The sequence below is a fragment of the Tinamus guttatus genome, unplaced genomic scaffold (genome assembly GCF_059628265.1).
Source record: "Tinamus guttatus ecotype Peru unplaced genomic scaffold, ASM5962826v1 Tinamus_guttatus_pri_ptg000676l, whole genome shotgun sequence".
Classification (NCBI taxonomy): domain Eukaryota; kingdom Metazoa; phylum Chordata; class Aves; order Tinamiformes; family Tinamidae; genus Tinamus; species Tinamus guttatus.
Genome location: NW_028289210.1, coordinates 88,253 through 106,114, shown reverse-complemented (window position 1 = coordinate 106,114; position 17,862 = coordinate 88,253). Strand labels below are relative to the sequence as shown.

Here is a 17,862-nt window from a genome sequence, read left to right as displayed (position 1 = left end):
TACTATCACTATTCAAATTAAGGATGCCCTTGCAAACATTCAGTCACTACAATATGGAATTGAATAGAATCTACTCATATAAAAGAAAAAAAAAAACAACTCTTTGTTATGTGTCAGTATTTCGATAACAACAAGTAACAGGGAAGAGAAGATGAAAGTCTTCAAAATGGCTAAGGAGAGTAAATATTATTCAAGATTTACTTAATCCAAGCTGATTTATCAGCTGCAGATATAGTAATAACACAAAATGCTGAAAGTCTCAATGATCAGACAATAATTTAATTCTAATATGGTCGACATCTCAGCATAATTTTTCTTTAACTCATCTTCTTTAATTGCTAATGAGTCCTATGCTAATAAACAGCCCAAGGGTAACTTCATTCCCTAATGAACAGGGATCAGAAATAGTCTATAAAAGTTGGCAGCTGTCAGGAACTGCAGTTTCGCGCCTCTGCGCATACCAGAACGATTCCAAAGAATGGCTGCAGCAGCTGCACTAGAGAGGGTTTCAGTACACAGCTATTAAACTACGCAGAAAGCAGTAATTGTTCATGATACCCATTAAAAAATAGTTTGCCCAACAACTAACTTGCATCAAGTAGACCATTCAGAGACACAATATGAACAGATGGGAGACCTTTAACTGGCCTGTTCCTCATAACCCAGCTATTATTTACCACAATGAAAAGAGATGCTGTCACTTAAGGAAGCCACTTTCCAATTAAAAAAAAAGAAAATTCTTTAGCTTTGACCATTTAAAACCATGAAAGGTTGTTACATGAAGTAACATGTTCTGCTCTAAGTATTTTGTTTCATTATACCCTGTCACTTTATGACAACAACAATTTATTATATACTGCATCTCACATTTGTAGCTATATAAATGATAAAGAAGTTGATACACATACACCTCTGCTCCTTGGCCTGCAACTGTAAATTTACTCACACCATCTTTTTTACTACTAAGAGCACAAAAAGTTTAGATTCTGATCTACTTTTGTTCTTCATACAACATAAGCAGCCTTCATAGCCTGGCAAGGTGCACGTTTCCCTTAACATACACATCTGTGTGGCTGCTTTTACACTTTACTACAAAGGGTATTTTCTATTATAATGAAACATCAGTTCAGCTGTATCAGACTCATAGCACAGCAATGCTGTAAGAAAACACAAATGCCACTAAAATATTAGATGACATAATGCTGAATTATGATTAGGACTTCATGATACAGCATTGTTTTCAGAAGCACAGAATAGGCATAAAAATATAAATAATATTTTACAATCTTATTTGATCCAAGTTCTGAAGAACTAAATATAATGTCCAAGGTTTTACTGTAAAGGTTATTGGAATCGGTTATATTAATCGGGCAACAGCCCATCACTGCAGTTAGCTGACAACACTGAACATGAATTGCCTTGATCTACAGAAGCTACAACAGCAATGGACACCTATTCAATCAATTTTATTTTTGAAAACAGTGTTCAAAGACCAGTAAAAAAAAATGAAGACAAAACAAGAGGACATCAGAGAGTTTATGCAATTATAATAGTATTAAAGGGAGTTCAAGACTTGGCAACACAATTTGCTGAATGAAAAATGCTACTCTTGTTTTAAGTGTTTCTTTTCTCCATTGCATTATGAGGGAAGATGTCCTCATTAGCTTCACTTATCTGTATTTTATGGAAGAATACATACATACAAACAACAGTTAAACATTAGGATTCAGTGGTCAGAATAATGAGAAATGTGATAAACCTCAAATGAAACATCCTAGCAACATTATTAGCTTGTCACCTTTATATATTCTGTACGTTTCACATACATTTCTAGCATCCCTATTTGTCAGATGAAGATTTAGAAGTTAAAAAAGCAGTATAGTGGATGAATTTGCCTAAGACCTCACCTTAAGCCAAGGTCAAAAGCAAAGTCCAGTATTTTCTATCTATTAGTCCAGACCAAAACAAACAAACAAACAAAACAAAAAAAGACAAACACAGGACAAATCCTAGGAGAAGCTATTTAGGATGAAATATAAATAAAAAAATCAGGGTGAAAAAGCTGTAGTGAAGCAGGACACAAGTTTACATTCCAGGTAGTGGAAAGTGGAGGAATAATTCCACATATAACAAATAACAGTATGTATTTTTCCTCATTCCAATGTTAGAATCATACATACACCTAGCTAACTTCACAAAAATGACAGGGCATATTTATCTAAAGATTACCCAACCAGGACAATTCAAATAAACCTGCACACTTTACTGTGAGGGAACTGCTACTCATTTATATGACAGAGAATAAGGAAAGAAGAACAGTTATTATGTAATTAATATAATCTGTCTAGTTATTTAAATGCATTCGGCAGATGGATGAAATGATGGTATGTTTTCACTTTCTTGTTTACATTGAAATTTACGTTACAAAAGTAAAATCATTAAACTCATCATAAAAAACGTAGCCAGCACTTAACACTATTTAGCACAGTCCTGCTGGCCCAGTCCCCCTTACAGAGCTCACCACTGGATTATTCCTTTATGTCTCAGTGACTGCACGGCCCTGCTCGCAACGCTGTAATGTAATTGTGCATGCATGGAGGACTTGCACGTTGCAAAATAAAATGAAAGATAGGATGTGACATAAGAGCACCATCTGTCACATACATTCAGCAACCTCAATAAATGTTTTATGTAAAAAAAAATAATAATGAAAAGACATAAAATTCTCCTTAATAAAAATCTTCTAAAAATTCTATTTGTTTAGTCCTCCTTTGGGATGCAGGTTATGCCATTAGTTATAGATGGCATCAGACTGATAACTTAGATGCACCTCAGGATAGGGAATATGCGTGTTTGTCACCATCTACAATGAGCTGATCACGGAGGAACCACAAGAACCTGCATTTACAGCAGATCTCTGCTTTTTTTTTTTTAAACTTCCCTGCATAAACTGAAGCAGCCGCCTTCAGCCCCTTAGGTTAACAAAATAACAAGAACCTATTTCACTGGCATCACTGGCTCTTTGCTGTACTACAGCTTCCCTGTTGCTAGAGAGACTCATTCCTGCTGTAGCACTGATTGTGAAAGCCAGATTACAAAATAACATTCCTTTTGTCATAAATACCTAAATTAATCATATCACAATATTCAGTGCTGGCAACACAGATTATGCATTCATGGAAAGAAAGCAGGAAAACATTATGATATATATCACTGGAGAAGGAATATGGTAATTTTCTAGCCTTTTCTTCAGTATGGCTGCAGCAAAACCCTCTAGCTATTCATCATGCGGCTTCAAAACCATAACGGTCATGTGAATCATTTTATTTTAGTTTGCAGTAATCACAGTTAAAAGGTTTTGGGGGGTTTCTTTTTAAAGAACTGGCGTATACGCAGTTCGAGGCTGGTGAAAGATGCCAATTTGAAAGCCCAGAAGACTGAAGTCTCTTATTTATTCCCTAAATAAAGCAGCTTGGGCAGCAGCACTGCAACTGCCAATCCCACAAAAGACCTAGGCAAGTAACTTGGACCTGAAGAGCCCCCCTCAAGTCCTGACTCTCAGGGTTTATTTTCCACAGCCATTTCCACACTTGGTTCTAATGCTCAAACTGCTAAAAAAAAAGGATAAAAGCAGGGCAGTCTTTTCTCAGAAACTTGCTAACCCTCCCAAGCAGGATAGGGTGTCCTCTTTCTTCTTTTCTGCAGCAGATAGAAATTACTTTCAGTTCAGGTCAGAGGCCTCTTTTGGGGGAAAAATAAAAATTACAAATGCCTTAATACTGATTTGATTCAAATTCAGGACAAAATAGGAAAATGCACTGACTTGTGTGTACAACAGAACCACAAATGGCAGAAGCCCTCAATTGCATTACATAGCAAAAACAGCAAATGAAAACAGCCAGTATAAAGCGCAGCCACTGGTAACTGCATGGTAGGGGACAATAATGTCATTTTACAGAATACGGGACTTTGTGCAGAGCATTAAACTTGATCCAAGGTATCAGGTTATTTGGATCAATATAATGCATGTTCAAAGCAAAGTCTGAAGACTGCAAACATGCACAGCTACAGGCCACAAAGTAAGAGAGACCTAGGTCATATACTTCCAGTGCTACTACTGCATGCCCTAGGAAGAAAACAAAACCCTTTCCACTAAAACGTTCATTACATAACTGGTTGTGGAGTGCAGAAAAAGCATTTAGTTTTTTATCAGTCTGAGAGGAATGCAGAAGAGACAGTAACCGATGTGTTCCTTAGTGTGAGAATTAACAAAAATGGGCATTTTCAGCCACAGTGTTGTCATTTTGCATCACATATAGTACTTGGACTGGTCAGATGACAAGGGAATTCCATTCAGCAGCTGCAGCTGTTTGAAAACCAGGTTTGTTATAGTGGACAAGATGCGGTTTCTGAATACCACTATCCCTTTCTTCATAAAATTCTAAGCAGTTGAAGTTCCATTTTTATTAAAAAATATTCCAATTACTTATAGGTTCAAATCTACCCAAAGCCCGCTGTGATGAGAAACCGTATGCACATGATGGCAACCTGTGGTTCTTTGTCAAAGTAACAAGAAACTCCTATCTACGTTAAGAAACACAAAAAGAGACTACTCCTGGTCAAGAAACATCTCCCCACTGACAGTGCTGGAGACTGCATGTACTATATATCCAAGTCAGCTAATTCAGACCACACAAACAAGAACTCACAGAAGCCCATTCAGCTGGAGCTTCCACCCTGGCACACACAGGGCAGAGGATGGTTTTGGCTGGAACAGTCCCACGCTCCTCTGTGGATTCAAACACACATGGATGAATAGACGTGAAGCAGAAACACACGAGAAAATGAGGATATATCTCACCATAAACTGAAGCAATATTTAGAACACAAGTCATAGAAGCAACACCAGTGACAGTGTGCGAATCATTGATTGAGAGCAACTATTTTAAAATTTTAAAAATAGCTCTGTATTTATTGCTCTCCTAGGTTGCAGATCTCATACTAGTGGGCTTTTACACTCAATCGCAATTCATCTTCAAGTATTAGAAGCCAAAGTATTCTTCTCATGAGCAAATGTCAACTTATACTTATCTCCTGAAAGCATATTAAGATCTAAATTAAGGAGCCTGCGTACATCCAATTTGATTGTAAAGTTATGGGAAGTAATGTATATATCTAAAAATCACATAATTCGACATTATGAATTGTTCCAGATGATAACATTAATGATGTTAACAGGATAACAATGACATCTAAAAGTGAAAAATGTTGACTGTAGTAATCATTTTTCATACAGTATCAGAGGGCAATGAAATAACTGTCTTTAAACATAGACAATGATGTCAGCAAAAGATCTCAAACACAATTACTCCTAGGAAGAGTTTTCCTCATTTCTAAGCTTTTCTATCTTTACTGCCAGATCCTCCAAAAAGAGAAGTATTCCTTCTAGAGAAGTATTCCTACTAGTCAACAGTCAAGGACTGAGAATTCACTGGCTTTTAGTGAAATTTATCAGGAATGTTGATTTTAAAGAAATCTTCGGGCACACAGCTGTTTAAGTAAATTTAAATGATAACAACCTAGTGAGTTTTTGTACATATTATTCATGCGAGACTTTCAGTTACACACAGCACAACAAAATACCACTTTGAAATACTTCTTCTAGACTTTACCAGTGAACAGAATGAATCCACAGACTTAAATATTCACATTCTGATGCTTGGTAAACTTTTTTTTTTCTTTTTTCATTAACAAGGGTGTGAGATGCCACTGCCATTCTCTAATGGTGCCTGGGAGCACTGACCACATTGCTGCAGCATTCTTAGTGTTTCATTCTAGTCTGACCTTTCCTCTTGCCCTGTATATATCATACACAGGGCGCAAAATCCTGATTGAATTTAGCTTGCCTTTGTCAAGCAATAACAGAGATGGCAATTTAGTAAAGCCGGGGTGCATAAACCCTGATGAAAATAGACTGTAGAAACATATTTATTGACATAAAAAAAGATGTGCAGTTCCAAACTAGTCAATCTTATGGCAACAATTTGAACAGCACTTAAAACACTGAAGTAGAGATCCTAACGAAGAAGAAAATACACAAGGGAAGTATAACTCAAAACACACTCATTATGGGGCAAGAAGAGGAAAACAAAACGGCAAAATGAAAAGAAGTCAGAATCCACATCTATAGATATTGAGACTGTTGCAAGATGCTGGAAATCTGAAACTTATGACACTATATATATCAAAGCATATTTATGCGTGAAATGAAATAAAAATTAACAACCAAGAGACAGAATATATTTTCTATCTGCTAAAACGCCACTTCAGACCCTACGGATTAAATTTTTCCCTTATCACATGTTCCAACGGAACTTAAACTGCATTTGTGTGTTCCTTTTGCAGCTTAAATAGCTTGGATAGAACAGGGAAAACACAGAACCACAAATCCAAGTGTTGGAAAATGCAAGCTCAGCAGACAGTGGACACTAGCACATTTTAAAAACTACCATTGGTTTGCAATTTTAAACCTTAAACGTGTTTCCTCAATGACTTGGGAGTCACAATTTATACTTGTAAAAAGAGAGAGAGACACACAAAGATTTGCAAATTATTGTATCACAGAGACAGCACAGCCCTCCAACACTACAGCAAGTTTTACAGATACATCTGTAAAAATAGAGTTCCTCCCAATAGCTACGTAATCATCTTTATGCTTTAGAACTATGCACACTGTAGCACTCAAGTTGTCAAGATACTCCATGCCAGCTTACATCACTCTCCTACGTGCCTATTGCTGTGCCATGCAGAGATACCCTATGTGCAAAGTTCACAGTGTTAAAGAAAACATGACCCATTAATCAAGGTTTCTGGCAGATTTAATTCCTAGCCCTGACAGTGCTGGTGGTAGGTGTAAAAAGACACTTTCATCTTCTGAGAAAGCATGATTGAAAACTTTGATTTACACATCTTACGCTGAAAACTGTTGTCAGCTTGAGGTTTTACAGCTCAACTAAGAAATTCCCTTCTACATCTAAATATTCTAGCAGCATCAAACTCAAATGAACATAGAAAAAAAAAAGCTAATTTATACTAAAAAGGAAAAAATATTTTAATATGTATTTGCGCATGTGTGTACAAAAGGATAATCATAGACCTACTCAGGACTGGAAAGTTGATTGTCCTAGATATATTTTTCCTAACATCTGAACTAACACTGACTTATTTTGGTGCGTCTTACACAAGGTATGAAAAAAAAATATCACCACCCTCCATATCTGAAGAGTTGTACTCTCATATGAACTCCTCAAACACCTGGTAATAAAGCAGGTATTTCGAGCATTCCCTTACTGGTGGAACACATTCCACACCTTTTATGTCGCTTTCCTCTAGACTTCCCAGGATTTGCCGTCACCTTCGCAATGGTGCCACAAAGCTGGAAATAACTCCAGGTGGCAACTATTAAGTAGGCTGGAAGACTGGAGCTCCATGTTCTATTTTACTTTTGACATCAGTTTCTGTATCTTAAAATTACATTTCTATTTATTCACAATACTGCAAGCCACTTTCCTGCATTCCTGCTACCTGCAGTTATGCCCTATTCACTCATATATTTTCCCTTCTTCCTAAATTTAGCTCTTTAGATGTCTTTATTGTATTTCATCTTAATTTCAGATATTTTGTCAGAATTCTTCTGATCATATCTCCCAGGCTGCTTGTAGGATCACACATAAGTTTTATGCCATCAGCCAACTTGCCAGTTATAATATCCAAGTGAACTGGGCCCAAGACAGATTCCTCCACACCACTTAAGATGCCTTCTCAGTTTGGAAGATGATTAATTTATACATTTAATAGCATTATTTTAGCCTTTGGAGAACACAAAGGATAATCAGTACATCTTTATCAACCAATGTACAGTTCTTGTGGGAAAGGTGAACTCAGAAGCTTTATCAAAGTCAAGATCTAGCAAAAATTGCTCTTCTCACCTACTTACGCCATTTAACCAATCAAATATGAAATCAAATATAGGACTGCAAAACTAGGGTGACTTTTTTGCCCCACCAAATCATCACATTCTAAGTACCTACAATTCAATAATGCAATTCAATTCAATCGTGATATTTGGTTTTTTTTTTCCCAAAAAGAAAAACCCCTTTACAGAGGAGCAGTAGAGCTGAAATTGAGCTGAGGAGTATTAAATTGCTTGGGTTCTCCCCCTTTTAGGAAGTAATGAAACTCAAAAGAAGAGCCCATAAAGAGCAGGGCTGTGACCTAAAAATACATCCGACCTACAACATCCAAGCAGGGTGTTATTAAACTAAATAATGTCAGAACATTCAAAAATATGTATAAAAATGAAGAGGCTAAGAAGCAGCTAATTTAATTCTAATCGTGATAGAAGCAAAGTCTTTACAGCCCTTTAGATCTCCTTACATGCAGCAGGATAAATGAACAGCTTTAATCTTATGCCTGGACAGAAAGGTGTAACATGAAGAGTTATCTATCTGCAATATCAGGGATTGCATTGGCAGATCCAAATCAATTCATGCTGTTGCTTTTTTTTTTTTTTAATAGTAGAGATTTTTGGTAGTTCCTATTGCTTACAGCTCTCTTTACCAATGCTTTAAGATACATTTGTTCAATTTAGGCTCCCATTAAAGTTCGTTTTCCTACAGACTCTGGTCATGTGACTTACAGATATCACTTAAACAAAACCTTTCCAAAGCACAGCCAAAACGCGATAGCCCTAATTTTAATAGGTGCCACTGTCTTTCTTTGGACCACTGAAGAGCCAGACTTGGCTCTTTCCTCGTCCCCCTGCACATTCGCTCCTCTTTTAGGAACAAGTTGCCCAAACGGGAGAAGGGGGAAAAAAAGAGGGGGGGAGTCACGTCACGCCCCTCCCTCTCTCCCCCGCCCCCCCCCCCGCCCCGGGCTTGGCGCCGGGCACGGGCCGCCCCCTGCCGGCCGCCCCCGCGGGCCGCGCCGCTCACCAGGAGGGGGAGGCCGAAGGTGGCGGTGCGGCCCCGGCACAGCCTGCGCAGCCGCTCCATGCGCCCGCCCCGGCCGCGGGCCGCGCGCCTCCCGCCCACCGCGGCCGCCGCGCTTCCGGCACGGCGCCGGTCCGCCGCCGCCGCGGTCCCCCGCGCGCCGCGGCTGGAGCACCGGGGTTCCGCCCCGCCGGGAAACCCCCTGCCGCTCTCGCGGCGATTCCCAACTGCCTCCTGGATTTTATCCCGCGCTTCTGTCCCCGGGCCCGTCTCCTTTAAGCATCGCCCTCTCCGGATAGGCAAGGACGTGGAGGGCTTGTGCTTTAATGCTTCATTAAAAGTTACTGACTGAGGAAGGCTACAGAAAACTTAGTGGACTTCTCCATGTCACACACGCCTCCGTGTATCCCCCAAAACATTTGGATTCCAGGGCTTTGGCTCAGCCCAGTGGTGCCACAGCGCAGCCCAGCGCGTGGCAAGGGAGCCAGCCTGTCTACCCCAACGGGCACCTTCAAACCTGCCAAAATTAAAAACAGCAGGCAAAGGCTGGAAAGAAACGGGATGTGCAAATAACCCCACTGCTGAGGGACTAGATAAAGACTTCCAGCAACAGAGATTTATTTCAGATATGTAGGGCTAGTAGCCTCCTATCCGAATACATATCTGTTTTGTAGTGAACTCCTGAAATAACAGGGACCTTCAAGTGAGAGCTCTTGACTCAAATGTTTGATTTTTTTCCCCTGTGTTCTGGAGTGATTATGTGATCAACAAGGAAAGCACTTCAATAGGGTGATTATTTGGCAGGAGGACTTGGCTTGGGCAACACAGTCAGTGCATCTTCGCTTGTAGCAAAAAAAAACAAGAGTCCCAACACTGTTAGGTACACACCGTTTTCCTAAGGAAATAAGACTGCCATGGTCATACTGTCTGTTTGCTTGCATTGCTATCCCTCAGCCCAATCACATTGGATTCCCTGGTTTATTTCAATTGCCTGACAGTGGAATCAAGTGCTCAAAAATCATAATAGCAGTGGATAGGGGAGAAAACCTGCAGATGGGCTCTGGGAAAGGCTGCACTTCGAGTCCTCCTCATCCTGAGCAGCCAGGTTAATCAATTGTGGGACACAGACACAGCCATAAGAAACATAACCTCATGAAGAAGAACCCCATTTAGCCTGCAACCAGAGACTACCAGAATTAATCATTTAAAATAAAATACTAAGTGAGCAGAAGCGGAAACTTTTAGAGTCCCCAGAAAACTGGGGTGCTATGACAGCATTAAAATACAGTCTGCTGTGAGACTCACAACCATGAGTTGGTCATTCGTGGTTGTAACTGTGTGTGTGCCCTCTCACCCTCTCAAGCAAGAACGTGGAGGACTTGTGCTTTAATGATTTGGTTATTGATTTAAAAAGGTTACAGAAAACTTACTTTTCCGTGTCACACACGAGCAGCCACTATGTGCCTGACTAAGGAGCGCTGAAGTTTGGACGATAAGAGTACAAAAGATAAATATCCTTTAGGCACAAGCTGTGACATCTTCCTGTATTACTGCAGCCAAAGACTCTGCCATATGCTCACAGCCTGTGGGAATAGCAAAGCGGACCTGGGAAGAGAGCTCCCCTTTTAAAAAAATGTAATGGAGCACCTGCTGCCACAATGCAAGGAGTAATTTAAAACTTTTTGGAAAACGCGACATTGATTACTTCCTTTGGTCTTCTTGATTAACCACAGATACTGAAGAGGTGCTTTACTTAAGTTTTCTGAACATGTCAACAAGCCACCATGCGTACACGAACTAAAAAGGAAAGACAAAGACACATACATAATAACAAGCCAAACTAACATTACTGCAATTCAGTGACCACTAACTTTTTCTGTCTATGCTAGAGACAAACAGAACCAAAGAATAACAAAAAATAACATTGAAGGAGATGATTGCTTCTTGTATATGTCAATAACTTGAAGCCAACGTGGACCTGAATTACAGAAATGTGAACTCTCAGCTGGGAGTATTGGCAGCAAGAGGACACCTCTTTGTTCATCTTCCTCACCTCATCTTCGTTTCTCCCAGCATAGACTGGGGGACTAATTCACACGGGGTCTCTGAAAGAAAAGCTATTTCTTTCTGAATTTTTTAAGCCTTTGTAAAAATTTGAGGTGTAGGCCTCAAATCACATACTCAGAAGTAACCCAAAAGGCAAAAATATCCCATAGGAATAATATCCTGAAATTAAGAGAGTTACTATTATAGATAGAGAAGTGCTGAGAAAAGAGGTTATTTCCTCTGAACTGAGCTTTCTCTGGAAACAGTTTGACTTTTCTTGTAACTCTAGTATACTACCTTACCTTCATTCTTACTGTCTCACTTGGATATTGTTAGCTGTCTGTAAGCAAAGTAACCCACAGCTGCTGATGCCACTGTGCAGAGTCAGCAGCCACCTTCTGTCTCCTTTAAAGGGATAGAAAAGCTCCTGGCAATAAGAAGGTTTGAGGGTGTATTAGTGCCACTGGGAGCTCTCTTTGAGATTCACAAACTGCTCTTTTGTTTTCTGGACAACTGTTGGTATCTAAAATACTCCCATGGTTTTAGAATCTAAAACAGCAGAATTGGAAAGTACAAGAGAAAGGAAATATGAAGCTGAATATAAATAATCAAATTTCATGTTTGGAAGGATAGGAAAAGTGCCTGAGAAAGTGTCCATACAAAGTGTCTGTGCCAGAGATGAACAGTGAATTAGACTTTAAAAATGTCTTCCTTTTTAATAATTTAAAATGCTGTTAAACTACAGAGATAAAGCTTTCATCAATGTATATTTTATTTCCACAGTGTCCTTGTTCTTGTCACTATTGGTCAATAACCTCAGAGAGGGGTGTGGAGAAACCCTTTTGAAGATTGGAGCATGTTCTGGTTTTGACTTGCAGCAGAGGTTTCATGTTCATCATTCTTATTGTGGATCCCCCATTGCCATAAACAGACTGACAGACACAGAAGTAGATAAAAGAATCATCTTTTGTTTTTTATGATACTGACAATTGCTCCCAGTGCTTTAAGCACATATCCATCTCTCCAGGGCTGTTGAATGCAGCTTGCCTGCCTTGTTTGCAGTATAGCCAGTTAAGTGCTTCAATTTTTGCAGTACTTTGAGACTTCTCTCCTTGTGAAACATGCGCCACTGGAGCCCTGGTTTCTACCGTCAATATGTGGTTATTTTTGGAGCTCAGGTGCAGAACGGAAACCATAGGGTGATGACTGGCTGTCTTTTTGTGCATCAGGAGCTGGCTATTTATGACTGCAGCTTTCCCTGACTACACAAAAGCTCTGGGAACGACTCTTCTCACTTCCCTCCAAAAAGACATTTTAAAAGCTACTGCATGTGACATGCTGCTGGTTATTGGTGGGCACCTGGGAACTTCAGAAAAATGCAGTTTGAACTACTAGTCTAGGCTACAGTGGTCATGACTGCCACTAGGGATATAGAGAATGCAACAGTGCATTGTGTTATGTTGTTTCTGGGCAGCAGAATGGAGAACCAGATGGAAATTTTATTAAACATCCCTGAACAAGTCAGGCTAATCAACATAATCCTATGTGTGGATACCAGGATTGCAAAATTACTCATAATGTGGTATTGGCTGTGAGCAGCCAAGGTTAGTAAGGAAAATGTTTTTCATTCTGTGCAGAACTTGCAACAGTTTGTTCACAGGATGAAAATGGGCGCATGTTGTAGAGGTTTTATTGCACAAACATGCATTCCCACAGGAGAAGGTGACATTTGGCCATCCTCTGCCAGTTGTATTTCCTGCTAATAGATCACTTCAAAGCCTCTGGCTTCACCAGGGGTCTGATAGCTTTGCCTGATTCTCCTTCCAGTCACTTCACATCGTGCTTGACCTTCTTTTGTTTCTCTGTGCACGTGTGTACTTGCATGCACATGCACACACATAACAAACCATTAAGTGCAGACATGAGTACATAAGGACTGCTTGTAACCAGGACCTCCAGCCCTGAGAACGTGCACCACTGCATACCTGAGCTAGAGAAACAGCTGCTTTGACTTAATGCACTCTTAGCCTCACTCTGACCAATAAAAGGAAACAGCCACAGGCGGGGTTTCTTTCTGGATGGAAGGAAGAAATCATGACTTGGTAGGAGCTGTTGAGAACAGTGTTCCTGATGTCAATGTTCTGTACGTTCCTTGTCTGTCCTCCTTTGCGTAGCCAAAAGAGTTGCAATTTCCTATGGCATTCCCCTGCACCTTCTGGTTAGAACTTGCGGCTAGGTAACTGAGGGGAAGAACTGCCCTATTTGCCCTTTTCTCCTTCTCAGCTCCCTCCTCAGAGTCAGAGTAAATACATCCAAGAACCAGACAGATTCTTCTCAAGACTTAGCCTGGAGAAAGCAATGGGACAGCTGTGCCTGTTTCTCATGCCTCCAAAAGAGTGCATCCCACAGAAGGAACCCTGGTGACCCACACATGGAAAAGGTCACCCCTGCTTCTCCATATGGCCCTAGATTTCCCTCTCCACCTCAGATGAAACAAGTAAACATTCTTTGGGTGCACCAGGTTTTGTATTCTTGGGTTGGCTGAAATATATCCCAGGGAAAGAGTGGTTTGTTTCAGGTCTGTGAGAGCAGGAGGAAAAGCTGAAGGAAAAAGTAAAGTTCCCAGCAAACACATTCTCCTCACCTTACTGCTCCAGAGAGCCTTTTCCCAAAGTACAGCCTGCAATGAGGAGAGAGATTTGCCTGCCTGGGGAAAAGCAAAATAGAAGAAATGAGGAACACTGCCTAGAAGTAGGGGAACTGAAAGGGGTCTGTGCCAAGGAGCACTGGTATGGCTATCTCTGCACCTACTTGGTAGCTGCCTCCAAGTACTGGCCTCATCCTCTTTTTTGATCCCAAGGGAAACCATGGTAACACATTCATTTTCTAAGTTCTTTTTGTTTTTTGTTTAAACAGTAGAGCAGTCATTCGAAGTCTTAATTTTGAGTACTGAAATCTGGTGGTTGTAGAACAGCAGCACCTTTCATTTGTCCTTCAAATTATTTAGAAACCTGGTAATTACAAAAGGAGGGTTGGGGCTGACTGGAGCTTGTTGCTGGTCTAAGAGATAAGAAAGTTGAGCTCTGGCTCTGCTTCCTTCCATGGATAAGGGCAGGAAATACATCCCAGGGAACGGCAACCCCAGCCAGAACAGGGAGGAGAGGGGTGGGCTCAAGTGGGCAGGGGGGAAGATAAAAAGATAAAACAGCTCCAGACAAGGAACTTCACAGTATAGTGACCCCCTGCCCATACGCATGCTCTCATGCTCTGGAGAGCCAGCAGTTCATGGATCGAGCGGCATAGAGGCCCTGGGAGGAGAACCCAGGGTAGTCACCACATGCCTTGGCTCAGTGTGGAAGTTCGCAGTCATTTTGCCAAGCAGCTATCCTGGCAGCCCTCCACCATCCCAGGAGGAAGCGGCTTCCCTCCCGCCACGCTGCCAGCTGAAGAAGAGAGGAAAGCCGAGGCGCGCGAGAGGGTGCATCAGAAAGCAACAGTCCTAGAGAGAGGGGCCTGGCGTTGAGGGCACAGCTTAGACACGGGTATGTCTACAGGTTCGCGAGGTGCCCGAGGCCGAGACGGTCGCAGAGGTGGAGGGGGACTCCTCGTCTGTCGTGTCCCCCTGCTCCTCCTTGTGCAGGCCGAGGCTGATGTGGCTCTGCAGGGCTGCCGGTGTCAGCCACTCCTTGGGGAGGCAGCTCTGGAGGAAGGGGATACACGAGCTGAAGTAGGCCAGGCGGTTCACCCAGCGAGGAATCTCTTTCCCACATAGGATCTGCAGAGAGAACAGGAAAGGAGCATGGTAAATAGAGTCAAAACATGTGTACAGCAGCAATATTATCCCCATCAGCACCACTGTCTCAGCAGAGCGAGTTCTGCATTGCTCAGAAGAGGGCTATTTGAAAGCAGGGCAGTCAGAAAGAGCTTTATACTCAAGCAATTAGCCTACTAGACATACATAGCGAGCCCTGCCAGCCACAGCCCTGGATCAGCAACACAGAGGAGATGGGGGAGTACAGTCCTTGGCTCTCAACTCCTCTGTTCTCCAGCTATTCTTTCTGCTCGCCTTTCTTCCTCATGTTAACATGGTAGGTCAGCAAAGCCATAAATCGCTATATCGGAGTCTCCTTTACTTATTATAGTACATTGCCTAATAATTTCTCTTTGTATACTGTTTTCTATATGTGAAAAAGAAAACAAAAAGCATAAATACCTAGCATCTCTCAAAGCTTGTTTCATCACACATGCCCTTGGCATTGATTTGGGTTACCTGCTGCTAGCAAAGATATTGTTTAGCTAGCAGTTGTATCATATTCAGCAGAACAAAACAATTTGGTGCATACTGCAGACCCTTTCTTCTCTAGCATTTGGCCACATATACACACAGGTGCCAGATTTCAGTAGCTATATCTGTGTTAGGCCACATTTCCTTTGGCATTTTACCATTTCCCTTACCAGATACAAAAGGAACATCTGCAGCTAACCAGCTGGGGTACTTCAAGAATCAATCTGTAGTAAATATACTGCCTGCGTATGTGCCCTATATCTAGGGCTAGTCTGAGGCAGCTTCAACATTCATAATGTCTGAGGTCACCTTCCCTCTCACAGCTGTCCCCTCTAAAGCGAGACAAAGGAAATTCCACCCTGCAGACCTGTTTCATGTTTTATGTGAATGAGGGATTCCAGACTTGTCCATACTGCATCTTATGCCAATAGTAAATTCCCTTACTCCTCCTCCAATATTCTCCCAGCTTAAAATTACACTTAATTAATTAAATACTAATTACTGCAAAAACTAAGAGGGTGTCTTGTTATTCACTGAAGAAAATATTTTTGAGATGTTTGCTGCCGACACTAGAAATGTATTGCTTGGACATTTAAATAAGGTTTCAGGTTTTCTGTATAACCAAAGCAATTCTTGAGCATGAGCCATGTGTGGCACTATAACTCTTGTGGCAAAAGAGCAGCAGATGTGTCTGATAGAAAAACATAAGTCCTGCTCCAATAGTCACCTTGAGTACAAGGAAATTAGCTTATTCCAGCAGTGTGGAATTGCCTGTAAGGTGTGGAGAAAGCAAAACTGTGACTGCTAATTTGACTAGGGAAATCACTTTACTTCAGCCTGCATTGTTTCAAAGTGGAGAAATCAATCTGTGAAACTGAAAACATTATTACTAGGCATCAGAGATCAAACAGAATGATTTGACTGCTAAAATTACTTGCAAGCATACATGCCCCTGTTCTTTACTCAATACTTTATAAATTACAACCTGAGTTCTTAGCAGTGCACTCTACTTAATCTCAGACACAACCATATATATCCATATTCTTAATTTTTGTTTCCGAGACAGTTTCTTTATCAGTAGCCTTAGCTTCCATTGCTAGAGTCTGTCATAAACTTATGTCCTTCCCACCTGCCTGTTAGACTCATTCATAGAAATGTTAGTTTGATTTTCTCATCAGATACATATAATCATTTTCAGAAGAATACTGCTGAATTGCACATCACAAAATTTTCTGAGCAAAAGCCAACAAATACAGTAGAATCATCTCTGGATTTTGTAGCATTTCTCTTTCTCCTCTGCAGGAACTTAGGTAACATACAACTTAGGCATGATTGTTTGTGGATGTGTGCATGCATGTGTGCATCTGAGTCGAGTTCTTAAGCAGTCATAAGCCATTAAGAATTTCCCACAGACATTACTAGAATAACGATGATGTTTTGAAAAAAGTTAGCAGAGCAACCAAATAGGACAAGGTAAGAGTGCCTGGAATAGCAATACTGTTTTAAGATTTGACTTTCTTTTCTAGGCGGAACCCCGGCAACTGAAATGGCACCTCCTACTATGAAAGTGATGCTGAGGCCTTTTCTTTCTGTTTATGGGAGCTGCTTCATCCAGAATGAATCAGTGAGGCGAGGAAGAGCCATAAAAAGAACTGAGAGGTGTGTGGGTGTTCGGCTATCAATCAGCAAAGGGCAGTTTGAGGAGCTTAAGAATAATGAAGTCAAAGTGTTTCCCTTTCCTCAGTCCTGCTTGTCCTTATTTCTTGCCAGATCAGCCTTGGTACTGGCTCTACAGCAGAGCATGAAGCTCAACAGAGGCAAAAAGACAACCTTAGAGAATGCCAATAACACTACATGCTCCTCTGTTTTCAGCTCCTTGTTGTGAAGTCAGTTGTTCTGGGGTATCCAGCACTACTTAGCAGATGGAGAAACAGCAAATAAACCTGACTGCAATGGGATTAAGCCAGCCAAGCTTAAACAAAACAGCACAAGCAGGGTGAAGTAGATGTTTTCCAATTGTAGCTGGATCCACAGAAAAATCTACCTACCTGCCCTTCAGAGCAATTCTTGAGTGAAAACTCCACATTAGAACAATAGTTCACATAACCCTGGGTCATACGCTGTTTCCACCAGCAGAATTCTGTTTATTTATAGGTATCACATTTGCCAAAAAAGTGTTTTTCTTCAAGGAAAGCAACCCTGTCTGCAACAGGGCATGTGCCTGTCCTTTCAGACTCAGCAGATAAACTTTTATGGGTCAGGAATGAGTGGTGTAGACCTTCATGTGAAATTAACCCGCTATCATCCTTTCAGGAAACAGCAACCACTCAAGAAAATGTAACACACCTGACCTTGACACTTCACAGGAAAGCAGTTGAGCCTGTTGGTATCTGGTTGACCGGAGAAGAAACTTTAAGAAGCAAACAAGGAGACAGAAGGGCTAAGCCTATGTGAGACATAACTCTGAATGACAGCTCAGATGTTAGTTATAGCTAAGATATCTACCCGAGGCTGAACAGTGCTTGAGATGGTGTACCT

General features: G+C 41.0%; 2 protein-coding genes across 3 annotated transcripts in view; both read right to left on the bottom strand.

The window, feature by feature from the left end:
- Positions 1 to 9,096, bottom strand: part of COX16 (cytochrome c oxidase assembly factor COX16) — a 39,104-nt gene extending 30,008 nt beyond the window's left edge. For both annotated transcript variants that reach the window (XM_088536568.1, XM_088536569.1), the window contains exon 1: positions 8,997 to 9,096. In XM_088536568.1, the coding sequence (XP_088392694.1) occupies positions 8,997 to 9,056 (60 nt within the window). In that variant the 5' untranslated portion in view covers positions 9,057 to 9,096. The remainder of the gene's footprint in view (positions 1 to 8,996) is intronic.
- A 5,398-nt stretch (positions 9,097 to 14,494) lies between these two features.
- Positions 14,495 to 17,862, bottom strand: part of LOC104571956 (deubiquitinase DESI2) — a 51,991-nt gene continuing 48,623 nt past the window's right edge. The window contains exon 5 of the mRNA XM_010219090.2: positions 14,495 to 14,814. Coding sequence (XP_010217392.2) covers positions 14,572 to 14,814 — 243 coding nt within the window. The 3' untranslated portion in view covers positions 14,495 to 14,571. The remainder of the gene's footprint in view (positions 14,815 to 17,862) is intronic.